This window comes from Mastomys coucha, unplaced genomic scaffold (genome assembly GCF_008632895.1).
Source record: "Mastomys coucha isolate ucsf_1 unplaced genomic scaffold, UCSF_Mcou_1 pScaffold1, whole genome shotgun sequence".
NCBI lineage: Eukaryota > Metazoa > Chordata > Mammalia > Rodentia > Muridae > Mastomys > Mastomys coucha.
In genome coordinates, this window is record NW_022196891.1 from 49,577,937 (window position 1) to 49,590,836 (window position 12,900).

General features: G+C 45.2%; 1 protein-coding gene across 5 annotated transcripts in view; it reads right to left on the bottom strand.

The window, feature by feature from the left end:
• Nucleotides 1-989: 989 nt before the first annotated feature.
• Rgl1 (ral guanine nucleotide dissociation stimulator like 1) overlaps nucleotides 990-12,900 on the bottom strand; it is a 250,890-nt gene continuing 238,979 nt past the window's right edge. For all 5 annotated transcript variants that reach the window (XM_031384722.1, XM_031384703.1, XM_031384717.1 and 2 more), the window contains 3 exons: nucleotides 9,302-9,556; nucleotides 5,659-5,773; nucleotides 990-3,408 (listed from right to left, as the gene is read on the bottom strand). In XM_031384722.1, coding sequence (XP_031240582.1) covers nucleotides 3,221-3,408; nucleotides 5,659-5,773; nucleotides 9,302-9,556 — 558 coding nt within the window. In that variant the 3' untranslated portion in view covers nucleotides 990-3,220. The remainder of the gene's footprint in view (nucleotides 3,409-5,658; nucleotides 5,774-9,301; nucleotides 9,557-12,900) is intronic.

Consider the following 12,900-nt stretch of genomic DNA (forward strand, 5'->3'; position numbering starts at 1 on the left):
TATCCTTAACCCTACCACAGTGGGAAGTTGAGGTGGGCTTAGGCCTGGGATGAAACAGCGGGACAGGAGTAACCTGGATTCAGGCATGTGAGTGACTCTGGCTGGGCCTTTGGCGCCAAAGCCCCTTCCTACAGGAAAGAGACAGAGGGTATTCTCACAGAAGAGGACCCAGGAGTGAGCAAGGTCTCTCTACAGGTCTGCAGATGCAGAGGGCATCCAGGAAGGTGGGGGGCCCTCAGAGGGACACTCCAGCACAGGGCTCAGCTCGCCTATCAAAGGCCCACTCACTGCAAAGCTTGAAGGATGGCCAGAGAGGATGTGCAGAGCCCACAAGCCTGTCTTCATGAGTCTCTTTGGGTCATAGCCAAGAAACAGGCTGCAGGGGCTCTAGGCATTCTCCAACTCTGTGAGTCAGACTTTCCCTAACACAGCAGCAGACTGTTTTCCCAGGGTGCTGTTCTATGCATGGAAGCTCTACCCCTGTGATTTTTCCCATCTCACACCTGGAGTGAGGGCTGTTCCCCCAGCCAAGAAGGTTGGGGCTCCCTTGCTCTAGGCCCAAAGGAAGACAGCAGCCAGCTGAGACTGTACACTCAAACGAAGAGTTTTTTTGTGAAGTTAGCCTGAGAGGGGACACCTTCTGAGAACTCCCAGAGAGGTTTTTCCTGCTCGAGGAGCATCACATCTGTCCAGATGGTGCCGCCACTGCACCTGAGAAAGGCTCTCAGGGAGCTAGCAAGGACTACCTTGAGATTTCACCCCAGGCTCACAAAAGGCAGCCCCATGGCTCGGCTGAGAAAGGCAACCAAGCAGGGCATGCACCATTGGCCTGTCTTGAAGATATGCCTCTTCCCTCTAAGCTCACAATCCTGGCCATTGGAGACGGCCCTCTGTTCTGTCCAGCTGACTCAGAAAAGGCCTCTGAACACCAGTAAACCTGGAGCCTGGAACCCACCCGATTAACACTCCAGATACAAGCCCTTTGGGTCTGGTAGCACATGCCAACCAAGTCCCAAACCAGTTTATTAGTTTAACCAAAAGGTAAACAGATGCTGGAGATGCAGAAAAACAAGCATGCAAGGAGCTGGAAACAAAATCCAGCTGTTTACCCAGAAGCAAAATTAAAACAACGGAAGTGGCATTAAATAAATGAGGCCATGTTTTACCCACTTGGGATTTCCACTGTCTTTTTTTTTAAAAAGGTAAATATATATATATTTTTTATATTGCAGTATATAAATCTAGGCTCTATATATACAGTATAATTACACAGGGTGAGCATATGGTCATAACACGTATGTCTTGTGAGCCACACCTTAAACCAGGCCAATAGCTAGCTCTGCATTGACTTTTTGACCTTGGCACTGAGAAAGCCAGGCTAAGGCTAGGTTTACCTCAGTCTTCGTGATGGCTGTGATCCTTGCCATCTCCCCTCCATGCACAAAAGCATTAACCAAAACAAGGCTCACAAACAGAAGAAGAAAGTGTCTTCTCACAACTAGTTGAAAGCTAACTGGCCTCCATGTTCCAGTCCAGTCTCCTAGAAACACCAGGGTACATCTGGTGTCAGAATGTACAAGACAAGGGAATCTGATGACTTCCTGGCTCTCTCTTTGCTCCACTGCCACAAATCTCTGAGCTTCCCTGGCATTTCTTGTTGAGTTCATACGGCTATTTACATAACACAAACTACATAACCTTTGGGAACTATAGTACAGGGTCAAAAAAAAATTCCCTGTTACAATCTGGACATCATATTCTGGGTTCATGATCTTTATTTTTGGAATAAAAACTGGTATTCAGAGAAAAAATTTAAAAAGGGACAATAATTTGAAAGTGCTTCTTATACATGTCAGCTCCCTCACATATGGCTTTTTCATTCAGATCCCAGCGTAGCTCAGATCAGAAACACGAGTCTGATGCTGTTATTACTACAGATGGAAAAACATCACTTACCAGTGCCACTAGGAGAGTTAAGTGTGAGGTGAGAAAGGAGGAGCACTATTGTTCCCACCTACAAGGGTGCACCTCTGCAAGAAAGGGCGGAGACAGCATCCCCCGTCCCCTTTCCCTGTGACTTGAACACAGGAATGCTACAAAAGTAAAGGAGGAAACGAGCCACTGTTAGTCGGTGGGAGACATCTTCTGTGGGCTTATTAACAGGGGGTGGCTGCTAGAAATCTTTCACAGGCTTGAAATGATTGCATGTAGTCGACTGCAGTAGAAATGTCTAAACCTGAGGAAAAATTGCACATAAGATAGAGGCCCAAGGCTCCAGATGGCAAAAGACAGGACGTACACTGTTACATGCAAAGGGCAATTAGAGTAGGGTGGAGTGATCCAAGGCAGGGAAGCATCCAGAGGAGTCGCTGTTCTTCTGCGCTTTCTTCTCTGGCTGAAAAGTTATGGAAGACCGAGGCTACTTGTGCGGTAATGACTGTGGTGTGTTCTTTAGGAGAGAATGCAGAAACACAATAGGGTGTCCAGGAGTTGAAACAAGCTTGTGTTGACCCCAGGGGCATTGTGATGGGGACCAGCAAGGTCCAGGAGATGCCAGCAGAGGCCAGAGACCACTGACTCATCCGAACCTTTCGGTGGTGGCCTTTCATGTGGCCCATGGCCAACCTCTGCAGTTTGGTCATCTGGTGGCACGCGATTGAGAAAGTAATCCTCTCCCTTTACAAAAATAGAGCCTAGGCTTGTAATACTGGCATGAAGGACACTGCTTTGGTAGGTCTAATTCTATTTACTTGGAAGGTATGAGACCAGGTTCTTGGTCCTTTCTGTTTCCCTGTAAAAAGTGACCTCAGCTTCCCAGGCCATTGTGCAAATTGGTTTTCCCATAGTCCAGAATATCCTGTATAGTCCCTGTGGTATATCTATACACACACACACACACACACACACACACACACACACACACACGCACACACGCACGCACGCGTGCACACACACACACACTCTATGTGTGTATATATACATATTTTTAGAATGGACTGTTTTGTATTCACTCTCAGGTCTAGGAGCATCAGGGAACCATTTATCCTTTTAATGTCAAATTCACTTCCACTCTGCCCTGCATAGTGCTCTCTACACAGCTGAACTCTATAAATATCTGTCGCTTTCACCAATGATCCTCAACACTGGGCGGTGGTTGGCATCACCATGGCTGTGCTCAGCCTCACTCTGCCTTTGGCAAGTAGGGGTGGTGCCATCCCTTTCAGAGGGTGATCTTGCTGTGTCTGTTACTCCAGCAGCCCCGCTTAGCTGTCCTGGGCAATGTCAAGCTGGTCCGACTGCGCAGCTTCACTTGCTCTTCCACTGAGTTTTTTTTGCGTAAAATGAAATCAAAGTTCACTTGGCTATTCATGGCATAAAAGACATTTGCAGAGTCCGGGATCACAAGTTCTAGGAAAGAGAAGGAACAGCAGCTGGTCAGCGTCTGTAGGGCAGCCCACCCCTGACTGGACACAAGGCCTGGATGGAGTCTCTGTTTCTTGATTATAACTCAGAGATATTTCCTCATGACTGGTCCCCAAAACGTAATCCCTATCTGAAACTGAGCACAAGGTGTCAGAGTTCCTCCCATAAACTTACTGTTCAAACACAGAATGTTAGAACTTGAAGAAAGTACAGGGGTAGGGACACCAAAGGCAGGATGGTACCAGGACCACAGCAGGTCACCGCTAGCCTCCTGTCATTGAGTAAACAAATGTACTCCTACAGCCTAAGGGCATCCAATCACATGAACAAGACCTACAGCAATTGTCAGACATCTTTAGTTGGATAAAATTACGATACTTTTGACATAATTCCAAATCAAACCAGTTATTTATTCTTTTTGAGTCACCGCTTTGTCCAGAGTTTGCCTTTCAACACTTAAACAACATCCACATAAGACAGTGCATGCCACTAATCTTTAAGCCATATTCAAATTCAGTCATGCTCAACTTAATACCTGTAATTTATAAACAGAATTGTTATTACCAGTGGAATACTAAATTGTATCAACACAAAGTTGTTTTATTCTGTTTTGAAAACCACAGAATAAAATGGGCAGATGTGGACATGGGGCTTTGTGGAAGTGAGGTCAGAAAAGAAAATGGCAGGGACCTCTGACTGCAGATCTGCATGAGGTGAGCTTCCAGTGAACTCCTCACACGGGGAGCCCTCAGCTTGCCCGAGATGAACAGGCTCTCCAAGACGGGTACACGGTATCAGTGCTCACAAGGACTAACAAACAGCCCAGAGTCCCCTCACTCCTGCTCACCTATTTGGGGGTCACGATAATGGCCCTCCCATCTATACAGCAGTTAGCACTTCTGCAAAGCCCTTTCTGGTACATTATTTATGGGGATTTCATAATTGTCCTGGGCTGTACGAGCAAGCAACCAGAGGGCTGTCTCCAGGGAGCTGGTTAAGGACTACGGTTGGCAAGGCATTTATGGAGACCACTCAGCTGGGGACAGAGCCGAAGTCTAGCTTTCCCTCTTTGAGCTGCTGGGTCTGTAGATCCACTGGACTCCCTTTGCTCTACTCTGTAGCCACATGCTACAACTCAACAGACCACTTTGGAAGTTTATCATTTTAACTACAACTGCATTTAGGTATTACAACTGAGAGTCAGGATGGCTCCACCTGGAACGTGCTTGCTTTATAGGCACAAGAACCTGAATTTTATCCCTAGAACCTACATTTTAAAATAAAATAAAATAGCTAGATTTGGAGCTGGGGAGCCGGCTCGAGGTTAAAGAGCACAGGTTGCTCCTTTAGAGTTGGGTTCGATTCCCAATACCAATAACGATCTGTAACTCTAGATCCAGAATTAAAAACCAAAAGAAAAATAAGCAAACAACAACAACAAAACCCAAAAACTCTGAAATTGTGACATGAGTGTTTCCGGGTCAGGCAGGATCAAGAATCACAAATCGGGACTGGTGAGGTGCCTCAGTGGTTAAGAGCACTGACTGCTCTTCCAAAGGTCCAGAGTTCAAATCTCAGCAACCACATGGTGGCTCACAACCACCTGTAATGAGATCTGACTCCCTCTTCTGGTTTGTCTGAAGACAGCTACTTACATATAACAATAAATAAAAATCTTAAAAAAAAAAAAAAAAAAAAATCACAATGTCAAGTGTGTGTGAGGACCTGCCCAGACCCAACAGGTTCCATCTGCTTCCCACAGGTGACACACCGAGACTACTCATGGAAATGTACTTCTCGTGGGGAACACAAACAGTGGGCTTCTACAGAAAAGCCCAGAAACAACAGCCACCAAGAGCGGGGGATGGGGTAGCAGCTTGAGACACTTGATTCTACAATAAGGGGATATGTAGCTTGTCACCCTGGCACACCTAAAAACTACTGCCAGGGGGCATGGAACAGCAAGTGGATAAGGGCACTTGCTGTTTGAGCATGAGAGCCCCACCCTCACCCGTCAGGGGGCTTGCTGGCCACCAGCCTTGCTCCAGGACACATTTTGTACTGTTCTGGTCACACGTGCACACACATCTGTACACTCATACAAATACGTGCATATGCTTCTGCCACCACTAGGATCCAATGAAAAGAAAGACATTACACACCCTTTCGGCTGTCAGCAACTGAGCAAAGTGTGCATGCAGCTGGCACCTGCCATTGTGGAAAGTATGCCTATACCTTTGTCCTCCGAGATGACCTGCACCAGCTCATACTCCTCAGCAGGGTCCGACTCCAGATTGTGCTTTGACATTGCTCTCTGGATCACAGCGGGGGTCTTATCTTGGCTTGTTAACTGCAAAGACAACAAACACACCAGTACTGAACTTAGCTCATGTTTCCTAAGCTCCTGACCTCTGACCGTTGCTGCCAGGAAGGATGGAGTAGATGGCATACGAACTACTACTTCTGTCTGGGTAGGTAAAAGATGGCAAGTGGTGATCACAGTGCCCTCCACTAAAGTGGGGTGAACCTATCACCCCACCCTAGTTAAGTTCCCAAATAATAGAATATACATGAGGGAACTATGAACAGTGTACGGCATTATGAGCCCTGGGCCAATGCAATCTTCATGTGTCAGGCTAATACTATAATATGACATTAGCTGAAAATCAATAGAAAAAAATGGCTATAACTCTGCCCACTGACCACAGCAAAAATGGACAAGAGACTCTATGACCCAGAAAACCATTTGCTAAAAGAAATGAAAACCTATGTCCAAAAAGGACCTCTGAGCAGCTAAAGGAAAGGACTAAGAACTAATACCTGCCACAGTGGGGAAGACTCTCACAGATGCGCTGAGAAAAAGAAATGAGACAGTATGGATGGCATTAATCAGAAAGCCTGTACCTGTGGCGTTAGAAAATGAGCCTCAGCTTAAAGGGGACTGACTGGTGGAAGGTCGCGGGGAGTCTTGGTGTGGCAGACAGATGTGTATGTGTATGTGTATATATATATATATGTATATATATATATACACATATACACACAGAGACTTTTAAAACTCAGGGAGTCTTGATGTGGCAGACATATATATATGTATATATATACACAGACAGACTTTTAAAACTCAAAGAACTGAACATTAAGATCTGTAACCATATGTAAATCACATGCCAATAAAAGTCAGCTTCCAATTAAAGCACAAATGTGCTGTTCATCCTCAAGTCTGACATTCCTTTCCTTTATCTCTGCCTGCTAGATGATTTTGAGCATAAGCTCAGGTGGCATGAAAGAGGAACATTGGCATGCCGTATCTTCAGTGATATCTTTACAGGCTAAGGAAGTGAAGGAAAACTCAGGTCATGCGTTTGTAAAAAGAAAATCTGCTCTCACCAGGAGCAGATTGCTGGAGCTTGGCATATGTGTGTGTGTGCGCACACAAACACACATTCTCTCTCTCTCTCTCTCTCTCTCTCTCTCTCTCTCTCTCTCTCTCTCTCTCTCTCTCTCTCACACACACACACACACACACACACACACACACACACACACACACACATACAGCTTGATTTCCTCAGGGCCTAGGTACCTCCCTCTGACCCTTACAGCAGCTGCTGTTTGTGATTCAATAAACAGCAATAAGGGCTTCATAGATTTACTTAAATACTAAAACATCTGGCTTATATACTTACAAGGAAAGAAATGGTGCACACAAATTTTGAAGGAGAGAAATATAGTTTTTGATGATATAAAGGGAATTATCCCCAAACAGAATCAAAGTCAAACAGTAGTGTAATGCTGAGGGGAAAAGCCACTTGTGGAGTAAACATTAGGCTAAGATAAAGAGTTCAGTTTAGAAATCAAGGCTTCCTCTTTGGCAAGAAAACCAGGTTACAAAATACTGGCAGTGGCCAAGAGCTTTCCTTGGGTCTCTATTATTTTATGGCATAAACGCTATAGAAAACTAATACTTATAATTAACAGCAGAGAAGGCTTTAGACTTCACCCTGGCAACATAAAGGGTCCCAGGAAGGGACAGTGACAGGGACCGTTCTCCCAAAGGCAGGCCCTATTCCAAGGAAGGAATACTCTGGGGACTCATCTATTTATACCTACCCAACACCAGGACAGTGCATTCGATCTAAGATGTCTCCTACATGTCAGGTTTTCTCCTGACAGAGCATAGTACACTCCTGTGGGCATGGCACACAGCATTAACCGCTGGGTGCATAAACTTGTACTCTGATTCCATACACTGTGGTCATGTAGGTGAGTCCCATCTCTCTGGTTGGCATATATAACAGAAACATATGATTAGAGTGTGCCAAAAACACAACTACTACTGATGACCCTCAGTCCCACAGGTTGCTGTTTCTCTAATGCATCTTTGTTAGCTACTCCCTTAAGACATTGAACTAGGCCTCATCCCACACTCATTCCCATTCAATGGGGTTGAAAGACACATACTATTGGACTCCAACACCAACCCTGCATCACCCATGTTTCTGGCAATCTATTAAACAATGTCATTTGGATATCCCAATCTAAAGACCCTGAGACTCCCTCCTCTAGTAGTTTTTACCAGCCACCGGCCTCCAGATGGCCCTGGGTCCTCCCTCTTCCATAGAAATCCTCCCTCTTCCTTACTCTCCACAACAGTTACCAAAAGGCTGATAACAGGATGAATGGCTCTTACATCTCCAGCCCTGGATCCTCATTTAAGCCCTTATCATCCCCCGAATGAAAGATGGGAGCAGCTTCCTTGGCTTGTTCCCCATCCACAGTGCTCCTCCCAACTCAAGCAGCAAGTCTCCACAAGGCTAGTTACACGTCTAACAAACAAACCTGGTCATTTCTTAGCATGCTGCCTTCAGTGGGACCTTGCTGCCTGAACAATTAACACAAAGTCCCCCAAGGAGGCCACTAGGCAATTTCCACTCTGGTCTGGCTTCTGTTAGAATATCATTTAGTATATGACCTCTCTCTTCTGTTCCAAATTCTTCAAAGATCAATGGGTCTTACTCATCTCCCTCTCCTCAAAGCTCAGGGCAAGAACTAGTAACAACACATCCTCAATAATTACTATGTTCAATGAATAGTTCAGCAAAGGTTAAAAGACAATGACTCTGCCCCACTACGGCACACCCAGGCCTCAGTGTGGGGGCAAATGAAGACATGAAATTTATTGTAGATGTTACTACAGAGCAAATTTTTCCTTTTCTTTTTTCTCTTCTTTTTAGTGTATGATAGGCCTTGCTAACTAAGGAATTTAATCACCTACCACAAGACTTTACACAGTTAAGGTTATCACCATGAGAGGCCGAGTATGTATTCCAGAAAGACGACCATAATCAGAAGTGGCTTTGGAATTGCCATTTGTGTAAGAAGCACATAGAACTCAGTTCCATTTACTGCTGGAGTGTAGCTACTCACTCACCCAAACTGCACCTCCACCATAAGCATCCACTCAGGAGCCTGGCTTGGTCCAGATGGCTGAGGGAGAAAGCTGAGTCACCAGGAACTACAGTACTGAGAAGGCATGTTGATGTACTGTCAGGGCAATTGTAGGAAGAGTTTCAAGAAGGCCTGTGAAGCAACAGCATCCACCCTGGACTACTGTCCCATGGTTACCCCCACTGAGCATCATGAAACAGGACCCCAACCTACATGAGTAGGTTTAAACAATTCTTAAGATGTCAAAACTATGTCCTCTATGCACCTATGCCATTAGATAAGCATACCACTAATCTAAGCCCAGGAAGACATTGCTAGTTTTCATGCTGGTTTTGTGTGCACCTGCAGACAGGTATGATAACTGTGTGTATTCAAGGGTGCTGGTCCACACAGCTGCCCGACCCTCTCAGGCAGGATGGCACCTTACCATGATGCTCTTGTACATGTTGCCATTGTTGTCTTCTATACTGATGCGGATGATGCAGGTGTCTTCGTTCTGGTGATTGTAAACAGGAGGCAGTACTGTGGAGGTAATGGATGTCACGGAGACGGAGCGCTTGTGAATTTTAGGATTGTTGTTGCAGGTTGGAGGGGAAGACAGGGGGTTGATTAGGGACGACATCCCTGAGGAATTCGTGTCCATGGAATGGATGGAGGAACAGGAGGAGGACGACTCAGAAAGCTGGAAGAGTTAGCACATTCCCAGAGAAACAAAAGCATTAGAACCTGGACCAAACATGCTTCGAGTTTCAAAACAGAAGTAGATGTAGAGACTGGTTATTTCCTTCTCAATATCTAATGCGTCTCTTGTCTCTCTCTCTCGCTCACACACACACACACACACACACACGCACACACACACACCATGGGCTCATGTGACTGTCAGTGACTCAGTGTGAACTAAACACTCTGAATCCAAGAAACGCACAGTGGTTCTTTGATGGCCTGTTTTTAGTTGTTCGTATGAAAGCTAACCAGGAGATGGCAGCAGATACCAGAATATACAGGCAGTACAGGCTGAGTCTACAGTGCTGGGAAGTCTTTGTAAGAGCTCACTGATTCTCACCACCAACAGTAATCAATGTGCCCATGGAGAACATTCCATCCCAACTACTTCACATCCAGATTTTGTAGTATGAGATAAGCGTCTTCATGTTTAGAGGCATCTAAGATAAGGACTACAGCTTGTGTAGTTCTGCTGGGAGGGCCTCAGAGAGTACCTGACCACTATGTCAAATAGAGAAGCTGGAGGCCCAGAAAGAACACTGAGCCCCGGGTACATCTACCCAGTCTCATTATTACCAGAACCAGAGCCCTCCATCCCCCTTTACTGTGCTGTTCACAGAGCAGGGGCACAGGAAGCACAGAGCAGCCACACAGCAAGCGCCACAAGATGGGCAGCTATGATGAGTTAGCTAATTTGTGTTAGTGTTTTGATACCATTAGAGCCGTGAGACTGTTAATGAGATTTCATTCATCTTTCTCACTTGGGTCACAGCTGTCTTACAAGGTGGGGGGAGGGAGCACCCCAAAATAGCATCATAGTAATGCTGAGAGCACGATTCAGTAAATCAAGTCACTTGCTTCGAAGACACAGCCTTTGAGTATCTCTTCACATTTGCTGGTAGGACCAGCAAGATATACTTTCACAGTCTACATCAAGGCTATTTGAGAGATATATGGCTGCAGTAATGTGCTTCTCTGAGTGACTGAATATTTAAGATTCAACCAATATTAATTACAAGGCAAAGAGATACTTTAAACTCACCGGGATGTATTCCTAACATAAAACCATTAAACTGAACCATTTAAAAATCAATTGTTATAGAAAAATGTGTGTGTGTGTGTGTGTGTGTGTGTGTGTGTGTGATATTCAGAATGAGTTAAACTGGATTATATTATAATAATCCTATAAAATTCATTATTAACTTCATATATAGAGATAGATAGATAGATAGATAGATAGATAGATAGATAGATAGATAGATAGATAGATATCTGCTGTTCCACAGAACGAGATTAAGGAATTTAGCTTTCTGATAATGTGGCTTCTAAAGAAGAACAGGGACTATGTTATCTGTGACTTCTCAGGGCTGCTTCTTCCTATGCCACCCTGTGTTAAGGACTATTCTGCAGCAGGGGTGTTCTAGTGTGGGCAGCAAACTGCAATGCCAATTCTAATCTGTAGTGTCCACAGTGGGACTGCCAGGTGCTGCTGCTGTTTGGCATTCTTCCTCTGTTCCCAAGTGACTCAGCTTGGCGCTCACTCAGAGTGGGTAATTTTAACAGCATTATCTTGCCTTCGAGTCTATTAGCCAGGAAGATCAGCTCTTCAAATGCTGTTTGAATTTTTTCACTTTCACCTTCCTTTTTTCCTTGGGCTTTCCGTAATCCTAACAACATTTATAGTTGAGGGGTAACGCAATAGGATGGTGAGCTCACATGAGTTACAGAGGACATCCTCGCAAAGATTTAAGTGATAAGGAACAAGCACAAAAATAACTGTTTATAAGTGATAAGGCACATGAAGAAAGAGGAATGCAAATTACACTTTACTATTAAAGAAAACAACCTCACGTGGGAGAGCAAGAGAGACGGTGTAGAGGTGGCTAGGGTGGAGTCTTCTGAAGAGCTCCTGTCTCTGCTTCCCACCTTACTCAGTGCTCTGGGATTCCAGGTGGACATATGTGCCTGGGTTTTGTACTTTGGAGGAATCTCAACTCAGGGACTTACATTTGTGTGACAAGTGGTTTGTCACTGAGCCATCCCCTCTGGATTAAGATCCAGCTGATGTCAAGTCATGGAGAATAACAATCTCTGGGTTTAGGAAACATGATTTTTTGAGACAATAGCCAGATGTTAGCTGTCTGCAGCCTTTTTCTGAAACATGGAGGACCAAATCTGCTCCATCAGTGGCAAAAAGGTGAGGAATGTGAGAGCAGCTGGGCCACCTTAGCTGCTGAGTCCTAAAATACCGCTCACAACACCATCTGGGGACACTTGAAGGGTCTCAGACTAGCCTTACTGCTGAGGACAGCATGCCCCCTACAGGGCAGAAGACATAGGGCTTGTCACCTGTACTCCTCATTGGTGTGAACCCAAACTAAGAGGCCAGAAGAAAAGACAGAACAAGTCCGGTGGCCAAAACTCTCCTCAAAATGCTGTGGGTTCCAGTCATGGCGGGGCTGACCTATCTGAGCCAAGCTCCTTGACCAGTAAGGAGATTGAAGAAGATATTTTCTCTCCCTTATTTGTGCAGCCATGAGGGATAGGCTGGATGAGGATCCCACTATCAGTGTGTACAGCTTGCCATCTATTTCCGCTGTGGTACACTGTATCACCATCATCAAACCCTCACCCTGCTGCAACCTCACCCTCTGCCCTGTGATTTTTAACATGGTTCCTCCCACGGAAGCCAGATCGTATCTCCCTGATTCAGTTATTTATGTTGGACTGGACCACATGACTGCTTTAAGCAATGGAATGTTAGTAGGTATGGCCAAGAAAAGGCTCTTCCTGTGTGTGCCTTACAGGACAGGGCTTCTTCCCCTCTTCTTCATACGTTTCAGCATGCTAAGAGGATGTTCTGGAAAGTCCTTTACTCCAGATAGATAACTGCGAGATAACTGAAGCCAGTCTCCAAGAAACATGGATGTTGGTCTACATCATTGAGTTTTTGAGTACTTTCCCATGCTATGTGCTGTGGGACAAGTGTGGGTTAGACAGTGCATGGCACCAAAAAGCGGCCATGCATCCATCTCTCCATGCACCTATCTCTCCACGCACCCATCTCTCCACGCACCCATCTCTCCATGCACCCATCTCTCCATGCATCCATTTCTTGGGTTTGTTCCTGCTCAGGCAATCCTGCATCTCTTGAATAAAGTATATTTATTTTATGGGCCATAATCCTTCAGTGCACTTAAGACATGGGCATAGAGAGAAAACCAAACCTAAAGATAATAGGTATAGAAGAGAGTGAAGACTCCCAAGATAATGGGCCAGTAAATATCTTCAACAAAATTA